The 14,303-nt window shown below is 49.5% G+C and overlaps 2 protein-coding genes across 4 annotated transcripts in view; one reads left to right on the forward strand and one right to left on the reverse strand.

Moving 5' to 3' along the window:
- The first annotated feature begins 1,479 nt into the window (after nucleotides 1-1,479).
- Nucleotides 1,480-14,303, forward strand: part of TDRD9 (tudor domain containing 9) — a 112,571-nt gene continuing 99,747 nt past the window's right edge. For all 3 annotated transcript variants that reach the window (XM_042235592.2, XM_042235593.2, XM_042235594.2), the window contains exon 1: nucleotides 1,480-1,843. In XM_042235592.2, coding sequence (XP_042091526.1) covers nucleotides 1,536-1,843 — 308 coding nt within the window. In that variant the 5' untranslated portion in view covers nucleotides 1,480-1,535. The remainder of the gene's footprint in view (nucleotides 1,844-14,303) is intronic.
- Nucleotides 10,432-12,677, reverse strand: RD3L (RD3 like). Its single transcript, XM_027957460.3, has 3 exons — nucleotides 12,203-12,677; nucleotides 11,520-11,825; nucleotides 10,432-11,150 (listed from the first exon to the last, which is right to left on the reverse strand). The coding sequence occupies exons 2-3, from the start codon at nucleotides 11,816-11,818 to the stop codon at nucleotides 10,853-10,855; spliced, it is 597 nt and encodes a 198-aa protein (XP_027813261.1). The 5' UTR covers nucleotides 11,819-11,825; nucleotides 12,203-12,677; the 3' UTR covers nucleotides 10,432-10,852.

Genomic DNA, 14,303 nt, shown 5'->3' on the forward strand with positions numbered 1-14,303 from the left:
AAACGGATGAAGTTGTAGTGTTTTTCAATCAATGCTGAACGACGTACAAAGAGTCTCAATGACTTTATGATCACATTTTCTTGTCTTTCCCTTGCCCACAAATGTGTATGTGTGAGGCATACTTCTGACGGTTCAGTACTTGGACTGGCCAAAAACCCAAGGCCCAGATCTCATAACACGGTGGTGGTGTGGCCAAGTTAGGACCTGGAACTGCTAGGTCAGTGCCACGCTGGGTTCATTTTTTGTAAGAAACCAGTAGTTCAACTGTGTCTAGTCTGACTTCTGCCTGCACTGCTCTCAGGCTGACCTCTTACCTGCCACTCATTGGGTATTTCCCAGTCCTGACCTGATTGGCTCTCACATTGTTGATCAGTACCATGCTCTTCATGCTGCTCACGCACTCTTTCACACCGCTCCCAGGAGCCCACATGGTGCCAGACACTGCACTGGGCGCTGATGATACTAAGCTGGGCAGGCAGTAACGTCAGTATCTTTGTCTTCTCTGCCTCTTCTTTCAGGCTGTTTCCTAGCTTCTGTCCACCTCCACTCGCTCTGGCCTGGACCTTTTCAGCTGCTCTGAGGGCTTTAATCACCATCCATTTGCGGATAATCTCCAAATGTGAACCTCTTACCACCTGTTTCTGTGCAGCTGTGGGGACACTGCCCCCGAGAAATGGATTTAGGAAGGAAGACGAACTCAAGTTGCGGCCAGTCAAGTTCTGGCCCCACTAAATTCCGTCCAGATCCTCTCAGCTACCAGAGCCCCTGGCTTCATCAGCGGATTACCTCCCCTCCAAGTCCTCCTTCGCCCGGCTTGTAACCGGTTCTCCCGCAAGTGTCCACCTAGGTGTCATTTTCTCCAAGAAGCCTTCCCTAACTTTCTCGCTCCATTCCCCAAATTAGGTGCAAGGTGTCTGAGGTTAGCAGGCTCTGGTTCGCCTTTCATCTTCCTCACCTGAGGTCTATCACCGCGACCCTGCGCTGGGCCAGGCGCACAGGAAGTACGCAATAAACGTCTGTTCCCCCTCGGCCCAGATCGCCAGGCCTCAGACGGAGCAGCCCCGAGGGGGAGGCTGGAGAGACACTGGGGGCGCTGGTCTTGCACATCTACAGTCCCCTGATGCTGGGCCCACCTCCACATGGCTGAGGGACCCTGAAGGCCTCATTTCCCCAATTTTGGTAATGTACGGCCGAGCCCCAAGTCACCCAGCCTCTGTGCGGGCGGAAGACCAGCGCTCCCAACACGCCTAGCACAGCGCGTCGGTGCCACGGGGTCCGTTGGCGCCACAAGCTCCCAGCAGCCCGGCGCGTGGAGGGCTGTGATTGGAGGGCTTGAGGGGGGTGGGGCCAGCGGCCTGAGGTTGAGGCAATGCGCCTTGTGGAGGGCTCTGATTGGAGGGCTTGTAGCGGGGCGGGGCGGGGCGGGGCGGGGCCGCGGGCTCGCAGTCTCTTGGTGGTGCAGCCAGGTGTTCCCGCCTCGCCAGTTCACGCTTCTCTGACCGGCGGTTGAGCGGCGCGCAGGCCGGGCTGCGAACATGCTGCGCAAGCTCACCCTCGACCAAATCGATGATTGGTTTACCATCGGCAAGATGGTGACCAACGTGGAGCTCCTCGGCTCACCACCTGCCTTCCCAGCCGAGGCTGCCCGGGACGAGGCACCGCGCAGGGATGCGGCCCCCAGCTCTGACCCTGAGGCTGAGGGCCGGGCTGAGGCTCCAGCTGAGGCTCCGGTCCTGGCTCAGGCCCAGGCCCAGGCTGAGGCCCAGGCCCAGGCTGAGGGCCAGCACCAAGACCAGGAGCAGGCTCCAGCCCAGGCCCAGGCCATGCTGGCACTACCCTGGAGGTAGGAGGCTGGGGAAGAGAGAGACGGGTGGGCGCAGTTGTGGGCCTGGGCTCCGAGGACCTGGGCCGCCCCCACCCCGTGAGACCGCGTCCCTGGCCTTGGCCTCTCTGGTGAGGTAGCTGGGCATCAGACAAGCCCTAGTCTGTGGCCTGGACCAGGTTAACCTTCTCCACCAGGAGTGCATCCTCTCCAGAGTTTGGGTCAGTGAAAAATCTTTTTATTGATAGGCTTTACTATTATTTTTTAGAGCAGTTTAGGATTTCCCTGGTGGCTCAGATGGTAAAGCATCTGTCTACAATGCGGGAGACCTGGGTTCAATCCCTGGGTTGGGAAGATCCCCTGGAGAAGGAAATGGCAATCCACTCCAGGACTGTTGCCTGGAAAATGCCATGGACAGAGGAGCCTGGTAGGCTATAGCCCATGGGGTCGCAAAGAGTCGGACACGACTGAGCGACTTCACTTCAAGGTTGCAGGAAAATTGAACAGAAAGCAGAGTCCCAGGCATCTCCTGCTGCTCCAGCAGTTTCCTCCAGTGTTAGTAATTTGCTCTAGTGTGGTATATTTGTGTGTTTGTTACAATTGGAATTTATTTTGGAGCCCAAGAAAATGAAATCTCACAGTTTCCCCGTTTTCCTCATCTATTTGCTGGCAAACCAATAGATACATCATCATTAACTAGATCCATAGATAAGACAGAGGGTTCATTCTTGGTGGTGTACAGTCTGTGGGTTTGGACAAAGCATGACGATATGTATCCACCATTAGTATCAAAAAGAGTAGTTCCCCTGCTGAAAACATCCTGTGTTCTGCCTGTTCATCCCTCTTGGCCCCACTCCCCAGCCCCAGTGGGTAGGCAGCCGCTAATCTTTTTGTTATCTCTAGTTTTGCACTTTTCACAGTGCCTTATAGTTGCTTCCCTGTGGTGGCTCAGTGGTAAAGAATCTGCCTGCCAATGCAGGAGACATAGGTTTGATCCCTGGATGGGGAAGATTCCCCTGGAGAAGGAATTGGCAACCCACTCCAGTATTCTTGCCTGGGAAATCCCATGGACAGAGTCTGGCGGGCTACAGTCCATGGGGTCGCGAAAGAGTCAGGTACGACCGAGCAACTAAACAGTATGTGTTATCCTTCTGTATGTGACCTTTTCAGGTTGGCTTCTTTCACGTAGTATTATGCACCTGAGGTTCCTACATGTCTTTCCAGGGCTTGCTTACTCATTTCTTTTTAAGTGCTGAATAATATTCCATTGTCTGGATGCACCATGGTCTATCGGATCACCACTGAACAGGATCTTGGTGGATCCCAAGTTTTGGCAGTCGTGAATAATGCTGCTGTAAACATTCTTGGGCAGGTTTTGTGGGCTCAGAAGTTGCCGCTCGCCTGGCTAAGTACCCAGTGCTGGACCTCTGTGCGGTTTCACCGGTGCTCCTCCTCCCACTCCTCTTCCACTGGAGTGCAGTGAAGTCTGTTCACGTGATCGGGTAATCTGTTCACGTGATCTTGGTGGAAATAAAGCAAGAAGATGCCTGCGTTTTGAGGAGACCTAGATCTGGTCAGTAGAAACACCCGCTTACTCTTTAAAGAAGGTCAGAGTGGAAGTACCTCTTCCCACCTGGGGACTGTGTATCACTGCTTGGCCCCGTCCCCTCAAGTTCGGCCCCCTTTACAGTTGAGATGGTGGTTTTGTCTTGGTAACTCCTGAAAGTCACTCTTGTGCACTGCCCCTCACCCCTACCCTTTGATCTAATGGATGGACTCGAGCCTGAGTCAAGGTCTCATGGGCTGTTTCCAACCTTGGTAGACACACTTCAAGCCTTTGTAAAGCCAAGTGGGACTTGGGATCTTTGGTAAATTTGTTTCTTGGGGGCAGGGAGGGGACAAAGAAACTCTGATACAGCTTTGGAGTTGCTCTTTTGCTTCATTTTCACACAGGTTGTTTCCCTGAATTGCTCTGGCAAATGATCCCTTAGCACCTACCCCCACCCCCGGCCCACCCGCCACCCTGCTCCGCCCTGTGCTTCCTAGACTTAATGGACAGAATGGTATTGCTTTCAAATAACTCGTTGTTGAAGTAAATTATTATTGACTTTGTCAGAAATGACAAGCACGGATTTAAATGTCCTTTTAACTGCTGAAGTGAAACAGGTCACTCAGTCGTGTCCGACTCTTTGTGACCCCATGGACTGTGGCCTATCAGGCTCTTCCATCCATGGGATTTTCCAGGCAAGAGTGCTGGAGTGGATTGCCATTTCCTTCTCCAGGGGACCTTCCTGACCCAGGAATTGAACCTGGGTCTCCTGCATTGCAGGCAGACGCTTTACCGTCTGAGAGTTTTAAAAATTCTCAATTCTTCATGGGCTAAGACTATTGTAAAGTCAATAAAAAATGAATTTTCAGAGTAATAAAATGAAAAAAGATAAAATATAAGCCCCATTTTTAGGATTATTACAATCGGCATGTAAGATTACTTGGTAAATGCAGTAGATGTTTGCCTGCTGCTGCTGCTCAGTCGCTCAGTCGTGTCTGACTCTGTGTGACCCCATGGGCTGCAGCCCACCAGGCTCCTCCGTCCGTGGGATTTTCCAGGCAAGAGTGCTGGAGTGGGCTGTCATTGCCTTCTCCAGATGTTTGCCTACCACCAGTGAGAAGGCGAAAAATTACGACACTGAAAGATGAGCCCCCCTCCCCAGGTCAGTAGGTGTTCAGTATGCTCAAGAGTGACGTAGCTCCAGAAAGAATGAACAAGCTGAGCCAGAGTGGAAACTGTGCCCCGCTGTGGCTGTGGCTGGTGGTGAAACTAAAGTCTGATGCTGTGAAGAACAGTACTGCATAGGAACCCGGAATGTTAGGTCTGTGAATCAGAGTAAATTGGAAGTGGTCAAACAGGAGATGGCAACAGTGAACATTGACATTTTAGGAATCAGTGAACTAAAAATGGATGGGAATGGGTGAATTTAATTCACATGACCATAATATCTACTACTATGGGCAAGAATCCCTTAGAAGAAATGGAGTAGCCCTCGTAGTCAACAAAAGAGTTTGAAATGCAGTACTTGGATGCAATCTTAAAAATGACAGAATGATCTCAGTTCATTTCCAAGGCAAACCATAGGACAATGATATTCTCACATCTGCACATGACTACTGGCAAAACTGTAGTTTTGACTAAACGGACCTCTTTGTTGGCAAAGTGATGTCTCTGCTTTTCAGTACACTATCTTAAGTTTGTCATAGCTGGAGCGCCAGAGACTTGATACCTTTGAATTGTGTTGGAGAACACTTTTGAGAGTCCTTTGGACAGCAAGGAGATCAGACCAGTCAATCCTAAAGGGAATCAACCCTGAATATTCATTGGAAGGACTGCTGCTGAAGCTGAAGCTCCAGTACTTTGGCCATCTGATGCGAAGAGCCAACTCATTGGAAAAGACCCTGACGCTGGAAAAGTTTGAGGACAGGAGGAGAAGGGGGAGACAGAGGATGAGATGGTTGGATGGCATCACTGGCCCAGTGGACATGAGTTTGAGCAAGCTTCAGGAGGTGGTGAAGGACAGGGAGGCCTGGTGTGCGTCAGTCATGGGCTTGCAAAGAGCCGGACACGACCTGATGACTGAACAACCACACAAAGCAGAGGGCCCGGTTGGGGCCACCTGGACGCGTGACTCGCAGAAACTGTGAAGCAACACGTGTGTGCTGTTCTCGACTGCTGAGTTCGAGCTGACTGTGGCAGCGGTGGAGCTGGGATTCAGACATGAGAAGCTGTCACCTGGTACGGCGGCCGCTCAGAAGCTTCCGACTGATGTCTTCTCTGTGCAGGAGAGTTTCGATGTTGGGAGAAAACATTCGATGCAGAGGAAGACAGGCTTTATCAGTGCAGGATATCACACAGTGAAACCATACTAGAGGGGATCCATCCCTCAGGTGGGAAGAGTAGTGCACATGCGTCATTGGAGTTTCGTCTGTGGGTGGTGCTAAGTCAGTTCAGTGAGCCGCAGGAGGCGTGACCCCTAGCATTTAGAAAAGGTTCCAGTATGGATCACAATAGTTGAGATAAGAGTTGCTCTGTGAGATGGATGCATGTCTGGGTGGTGAGTACGGTCACGGTGTGCGTTTCCTTCTGGAAGGAAGCCATGCCTGAGGCCCTGTGGTGAGTGGTCAGAGATGGCCCCGAGCTGGGAGGGGTGGCAAAGCCGGGTGGGTGGGTGAATGGTTGGCAGATGATGTGTCAGTGATATGGATTTCCTCCTGTCTTGTTTTCCACGTGGTATTGTGTTTTTGCTCCTTTGTGCTGATTGTGGGATGTTTTCTTTTATTTTTACATTCCCTTTCTTCACCTTGGCATGTGAAAAAGGAAATACTTTGTGACTGTGATAGGCATCTGAGCGTTTCCCTCCACGGTTGTCTGCGGGCTTCCCTTTGGAACTCAGGGCCTGGCCCTCAGCCCGAGGCTGGGAGCTGGCCACTCCACCCCCCCCCCAGGGCTGGTCTGTGTGTGGCCTGGCCTCTGTCTGCAAAGCTCCCAGACTCGTGGCTCACTGCGATCTTGCTTAGCTCCCACTCTTACATCTCTTGACTCTCCAGCACCTTAAGGTGTTCTTGATCCCGGAGGCGCTGCTGCAGAAGCTTTCAGATTGCCGTCGTCTGGCGCCTTTATCCAGTTTCCTGTTTCTTAATTTCCCGCTTCCTTCCTGGTGTGCAGTACTCTCGATTGAGTGCCTGCTGTGTTGGGCATTTTGCACGTGACAGGCCGCACAAGCAGTCCGTCCCTGTGACAGACGAGGCTGGTCCTGTCTTAGAGCTGCCCCTTGGCTTCCTCAGCCGTGTTGAGAAGCTGCTCCCAGCGCGGTATCTGATAGCCTGGACAGTGGGTGTGTTTGACTCCACAGCATGTGACCTTTTCCTTTTGGCCCTGCCTTTCCGTGTCTAGGCCTTGCATAGATGTTAGTGTTGGCTTGTGTTACCGTCCAAGGAGTTCTGTTTTCTCTTCACCTACAAAGTCCCTGTTTTTTAAAAACCTTCTGTTTAACGAATGTAAATTGTTAGGTAATTTCCCCATTCGTTGGGAAAGTACTTGAGTGTCTGTGTCTTCCATGAGCAGCTGGGGTTGGCTGATGGAGAGGAGGGGGGTCCGGTGGGAGCAGGCGCCAGGTCACAAGTTCCGTCTGTGGTCTCAGTGAGAAGCTGCCCCACCGAGCTGTCCGGGGTCACTGGAGGGCACCTGGAGGCTCTGTGCGTGGCCACCCCTTGTGGTTCCCACTCCAGCAGGGTGGCTGCCAGTTGAATGAACTGAATGGGGCCCAGGGCAGAAACAGGGCAGTCGGCTATCAACTTTATCAACGCATATCCTGTTGGCTCTGTTTCTCTGAAGAGTCCTCAGTAACACATCATCCAAGCAGGAGGGAGGACAGGCATATAGACCAGGACAGTGGCAATGGAGGTGGTGAGCGACGGTGGGATTCAGGATGTGTTATTAAGAGGCTGGAGCTCTAGCCGGATCAGATACAGAACGGGAGTGGGAAGCAGGCACGGGTGACATCTGGTTTCTGGCCGAGCCCTTGCAAGCTGTTGCCATCCGCTGAGGAAGGCTGGCCTGCAGGAAGAACGGGCGTGGGGGGAGTACCAGGAGCTTGACCGCGAACATGCTCACTTTGAAATCCCTATTAGATAACGGGAAGTGCAGGTAGTCTGGAGTCGAGGAGAGAAGCCTCGCTGTGGGGCTGGACCAGTGGGAGTTTAAGGCTCTGGGTGATGGAGCCCCAAGCCGGGAGCACGCGCTCATTTAGAGGTTGTAAGATAAAGTGTGCAAAGGCGGCTGGCAAGAAGCACGGGCAGGGTCCGAGGAAAGGCAAGTGGGAGAGCCTGTTTCACGTCGCGCGTGCTTAGTGTACTGAGTGTGTCTCTTAGTGCTCTCAAGGAATTATTTTGTGTTGTTTTCCCCACATAACTCTTGAGGGTGGAGATTTTCAATGAGTCTCCACCCCAGCACAGTACTTGGCATGTAGCAGGAACTCAGGTGTCTGAGGGGATGAATTGTCTTTGTGGGTCCCAGTTATTTTTATTCTAAAAATGATGAGGGTTGCTTCCTCATTTGCTCCTATCTTGAATAAAGCCTGAAATCTGTCTTTACTCCTCTGACCAGAGCTGATTTCCCTCAGGTTGGGGCGGGGGTGTGTGTGTGTGTAATACCCTGGCAACTGTACCACGAAGTAGTTCCAGAGTAAGTGTGTTTCACGGTGTACACTGTCACACACAGGCTTGTTTGTGATGTGTTTTTTGGCTCCTCCACCAAAGCAAGGGGATCAGAATGATTCTGAGATGTCTGGCTTATAAAATTGGATGGACGGGTAGTGGTGTCCTTTCCTGAGACGTGACTGGAAAGCACTGGGTGAAGGGTTGAGTGGTGCTTTTAGTCTGTAAATGTGCTGTTTGGATTCCTCTGTTCCTTTCTTGCATTTTATTTATCCTGTTAGCGAACCTCTGTGATTTCGGTTTAGAGCATGTTGATTTTAAGTTGCCTGTGGGCCTCCAAGAGGAGGTGTCGGGTAGGCAACCGGCTGTGTGCATTTGGGGCTGGAGGGGCCTGCCAGGCTGACGTGCATCCCCGCTCTGCCAGTCAGCGTCTCTGCGCTGTTGGGGAGCCGTTGAGCAGGCCTGAGGCCGTCTGCTCATCTGTCGGACGGGAACAGCGTCACCTGCTTTCGAATCCAGGATTGAGAGAGACACACAGGCGGTGCTCAGCACAGCGCCTGCGTGGAGAGGCATGGCTGCCTGCTCTTGGGTGGACCGAGCTGGGGAGCAATGCCGCTGTGTGTCAGGCTACCAGAGCCCTGTTAGTGGCTTAGTGTGTGTATTCCTTACTGTTCCCAAGCTCAAACTTGGCTGCCATGCCGACACTTCATCTTTGTAAACCATACCTGAGGCTTTCCTCTCCCCCATTTGTACCCCACTTATATTTTCAATCCTCATTCTTTTGCTGATTTTAAGTTCTATAAGTAGCCCAGTGTATAAATGTGTGGATCTGGTAATATTTCAGGGAGTTATTGGTGTTATAATTTCTGCTTGATTTGTCGGTTTTTAAGAAACAACTCTAGTTTTAAGTTATATACACTGATACTGACACGGGAACCATGGTTATTAGCTTACTGCCAAAGACGAAAGTGGGAGGTGGAAACTGAGAATGCCCAGGTCAGTGCGTTTTCCCACTCGCTGACAGTCTGGGGTGCGGATGGCTCACGCCTTGTGGGTGACTCAGTGGGGTGGGTCCGTCTTCTTCCTGCGCTACTGGGATGACCTACCATCTACAGCCTCTTCAGTCACTGTGAGCTTTTTGATAGGAACCATATTTAAAATTGTATTTTCTTCCCTTCTGGACAGAGAGGATTGCCTTTTCTTGAAAGTGCTGTAGACTTGGTCATTTCTTTTGTGCGGTGACTGTTTGAGGTGCCTTTGTGGGAGGAAGATGCTTTAAACCTCTTCATGGTGTGTATTTTCTGATACGGTGAGGCTGCCAGTTCTAGTACGGAGTTTCATAGACGAACTCCAAATTCCATTTAAAACAAAAATTCTGTGAGGACCTCCCATATAGCATAGGGAAATGTACTCAATACTCTGTAATGGTCTTCATGGGAAAATAATCTAAACAGAGTGGATCTGTGCTTATGTGCAATTGATTCAGTTTGCTGTATAGCAGAAACCAGCGCAACGTCGTAAGCCAGCTAGACTCCCATAGGAATTAGATGCAAGTCCTGTCTGCATCGTTGATGCAGCATCGAACCTCTTGTTTTCTGCTTCCTACATTCACTGCTCAGTGAGCAGCTGTGCGCTTTGGGGAACATTCCTCTTTCCTACAAATAGTTCTCACTCTGTGAACTCTTACAGTGATGGAAGAAGCCATAGTTATGTTCTGAAAACTGAACAGAAAGGGATCAGGAGTGAAAGGTGTCTTTATTTTAAATCTGCTTGGGGTGAATTTCCATTTGCCTTGTCTTATTAAACCCTGGTCATGTTGACACCAGGATGGCCTGGATATGGGAACGGCTGCCCACTCCAGTATTCTTGCCTGGAGAATTCCACGGACAGAGGAGCCTGGCGGGCTACAGCCCGTGGGGTTGCAAAGAGTCGGACACGACTGAGCGACTAACACAGTATTGGTTTAAAGTATAGATCAGCATTGATTGTTTTTCTTTGAGAGTAGCAGTTACCAGTGTTGTTAAACCAGTTCATTTCTTTTTATTCACAATACAGATCTGTGTTTTTTATGCTTCTCTTAATGTTGCTGCTGCTGCTGCTGCTGCGTCGCTCCAGTCGTGTCCGACTCTGTGCGACCCCACAGACGGCGGCCCACCAGGCTCCCCTGTCCCTGGGATTCTCCAGGCAAGAACACTGGAGTGGGTTGCCCTTTCCTTCTCCAGTGCATGAAAGTGAAAAGTGAAAGGGAAGTCGCCCAGTCGTGTCTGTCAACGTTGGCTGAGATTAAAGGTGACTCCGAGCGTTGAGCTGCAGCGCTGCTTTGCTTGCAGAGCGCCCGTCGGCTCCTCCTTCCTGCCGCCTCCCCCACCGAGCTTGATTGATCCAGTCTTATATCGTAAAGATAAGATTCACATCAGTCATTTATTTTATTCATACATAGCTTCCTTTTACAAGAAAAGTCAAAGTTAATGTCAAAGTTAATTTGTCAAATGTTAAACTTCATACTTTCATATAAATTTCATATTTCAAATTTCAGAATAAAACTTAGTTCCTGTGAGTTGTGTTTGAGGTATAAGAAAATACTTCAAACAGTTTTTCAAAATATTTAGGAAATATTTTAGTTAAAAGCATCCTGTTCAGTGAAAACATTGCATTTTAAAAGTGGCTAGAAAAGGAACACTATTTCAGATATCGACTACGTCACAGAAATTTTAGCTTCTGATCTTGCAACAAAGGAGCATTAAGTCACATCACTTTCTCTTAATGTTAAGAGTTCTGATGCTAAGATGGTCAGCAAAAAACTCCTCTCTGGGTATAGGTAACTTAACTTGATGGGTAGTAGTACGGTAGGTTCCATATTCGGTGTGAGAATGTCGGGAACCTGTTTTTTGTGTTCCTGTCTACATAGCTTGAGATGGTGGGGATTTCATCTTTCTCAGGACCCACGGAGCTGCCCCCAGGGGTCACGGAGCGTACAGCGCAGGCTGCGCTCGGGGACCCTTCCAGGCCCTCCTGCTGACTGCTCCCGTCAGCGCTGCTCAGGAAGTCTCTCAGAACTTGCTTGAAGATGTAGACGATTTCCCATGGCAGTACATCGTTTTCTGCCAGAACTTCTCGAAATCTAGAGGCAAAGCACTTATGAGTATTCAGTTCAGAAAATCTCTTTTGTCATAGCCCTTTGTCTCAAAAATTCAGCTTAAATGATGTGCTCATATAGTAGTTATCCATCTTTAGCATAAACTGCACATTGCTTTAAAATTATGCTTCTAGTGAAGAAATTTTGAAAGTGACTTTAAAACATTTCCTAGCCAGTGAGATATCAACAGATTTTTTTTTTTCTTGTCCAGCCCATTCTTAGGGATTTTGGTTGCTGAGTATTTGATACACATGGTTAAAGGATTTATATGATAAATAACGATTTCCACTCTAAATATAAGAGGAGCTTAAGAGTTGACAGCAGACATCACGAGAAGAGAATATAGTATTTTACCTGCTGAGAACAGTTCCCGTTTGACAAGGTTGAACCTGTGAGCAGAGAACCTCGAGTTGTCTTTGTTCCGTAGCTGGAATGGCTGTGTGGGGATTCTGGCAGCTTCTCAGCCAGTTGTAATCCACACCTGTTTTTTTCACTTTCTGCTCGTTTTCGATCTCTTGTATCAGCCTCTCCCGTTCCTTCAGATGCCACTTTAATTCCCGGAGCAGAGTCTTGGTCACTACGTCTGAGTCAGGGTAGTGTGTGGATTTGTAGGAATCATATTTTGGCCATTTCATCCAGCCAAAAAATGGCATTTTAAGCCTGTGGAAAAGCTTTCACTTGTTTACTTGCATAAAATGTTACGGCTCTGATCAGCAAATATTTGTTTCTTTACAGTAAATTTGCCAGAAAAGTGCATGGATTTTTCACTGGTTAGATATACAGGTCAGAATAAGATTAGAACGGATTATTTCTAACTAGGTCAGTGCCAAACACCAGGCTTTCGAAATACTTTTATGTCGCTAAGCAGGAATGAAACACAGCCAGAGATAATGTACAGACTGAACGCTTTCTGAAAATAACACCAACACTTGCTTTTAAAGGTTCTTAGGGGGCTCTATAATATTAACATATAGGAAAGTGCTGTCTGCAAACATACTTCTGACTCAGGTTTTATACAGAAAAGGTTTAAAGGTTACCTGTGAAGTTGCTGGGTCCAACGTGGCCTGTTGCTAAAGAGTTCACTTGAATTGGTGATGGAGCTGTGCTTCACACAGGCACGTCTCCTCCTCCTGGATGGGCCCCTGTTGAGAGAATGAGCCGCCTCCTTTCCCCACTGAAGCCGTCTTCAAAATAAATAACTTTCTGTGTCAGGAATGAGGCTGTGATGTCTTCATTTGGAGAGAATGCTCCTTAATTCACCTTGTAAGTAGCCTAGAAGAAATGACAAAAATAACTTACTATTTAATCTTTACAAATTATATAACGCTTTGCCTTTTGAATGTAGCTCAGTCTCTTTGAAAAAGATGCCGGCAGCTACGGATTCTGGTCCTAAATGCGTTTAGACATATCCCTGGTGAAGAGATGAAGAAAGGTCGTCTGAAGCACCGCAGATGCGCTCCCAGCCAAAGTGAAGACTGCCGCGTGATGTGACGCTCTGCTGTGCGGAGCTGCGGGCCACAGTTTAGTGCTGCATTTTTATGCCTGGAGAGCTCTAAAAATAACCATGTTGCTTTTATTCTTCAGCTTAACTTTCAGGCCATTTAGAAGCCAGGTCACTGTCCCCGCTAATGAAAGCATGGGGAAGGGATCGGGCTTGACTCTTTGCACAAGATACACACAATCTACACTCTGAGGAAACGCGTTACAATTGTGCAAAGTAGGCAGAGAATGATAGATATTAGCAAATGTTACATTCTGTACAGGTTCGGTTTTCTTTCTAAATAGTATTTAAATTCGTATATTTAAACAAGTTGCAGTGCATTACATATAATATTACATACACTGAAGCAGATAACTTAATACTTAGTAATCTCTAGAAGCATGGTGATAAGTGAGTCTGTTGATTAAGGTCAGAAAAAAAAATAGAGACATAAGAACATATGAAGTTGTAAATAAAATCTTACAGTTCATTATAGAAAAGGATTTCTGTGTTCTTCTGGAGCTGAAAGTGAGACCTGCACGTCCTCTTCGGGTGAGCTGGCGTGTAAGGTCCTCGTGAGGATTTTCTGTCCGAGCGCCTGTGTGTCTTTCCCTCAGGTGTGAACAGGTTCTTGACTCTCTAGGTCTGTGTTAAATGACTGCACAGCGCTTCTCTTTTCTATGTGTTTCTTGTGTTGCTCTTTCCTTCAACTGAACTGTGACGAGTAGACCTCGCTCGTCCACATCAGACCTGCATGGCACACACGATAGAGAGGGATGCGTGTGGTCACCCTGCAGCTCCTGTTGCTCACATGTTAGAAAACCCAGATGTCAGGATTCATTATCTGCAACGAGCAGGTTTTCACATTGCATTGTGTATAGCGCTATGTGAAGGACGGGAGGAAAGTTTCTCGTGACAGAACTGTCCTCTCGGATTTCCTCCTGACGGCACCGTGAACCACGCGGCTTCTCCCTTTGAATAACCTCCTCGTCGGCGCTTTTGTTCTTCACGTTTGCCTCTGCAGCGTCAGAGCTGTGTTGGGTGTGGAAGATGACCTGCGTTTCTGTCCTGGGCTTGCTTGTTTGCACACCGGTGTCTGTCCCGCGCGTGCCCGGCTCTGACCCTTCAGCTGCGCTCACGCTGGCTCTGCTGCGGGGCTTGTCTTTCTTTTCCGTGTACCTATACTGTAACTCTCTTTTTCAGGGCCTGGTTTAAATACCAACTAACTTTTTCTTCGGTCTGAGGGAAAAACACCATTTTCCCCTTGACGCCTGTTTGCTTGGCTCTGGTCGCGTTTCTCCCCACTGCTATACTCCTGTCCTTTGAGACCAGGTCCGTTCTGCCCCCGCTGGGGTTGCGGCTCTCCTCTCAGCAGGTACCCTTGACTGTGCCCGACTGTGCCAGCCCCGGTGCATGTCGGGGACTGGGGGGGCGTGGGGGGCAGCGGTGGACCGACTGATCGTGCCCTGACCTGTGGGCCCCGTGGGCAGACGAACCCGAGTCCCCGAGGGGTCGGTGTGGTGGTCCTGGCACACTCGAGCCCTCCCTGGTTGGCTGCAGGGGTCGGGGAAGGCCTTCCTGGGGACGGGCTGTCCTCGGAGCAGAGACCTAAGGGTCACTGAACAAGCCACACAGAGAACTTCTCGAGGGGCGGTCTC

This window comes from Ovis aries, chromosome 18 (genome assembly GCF_016772045.2).
Source record: "Ovis aries strain OAR_USU_Benz2616 breed Rambouillet chromosome 18, ARS-UI_Ramb_v3.0, whole genome shotgun sequence".
NCBI lineage: Eukaryota > Metazoa > Chordata > Mammalia > Artiodactyla > Bovidae > Ovis > Ovis aries.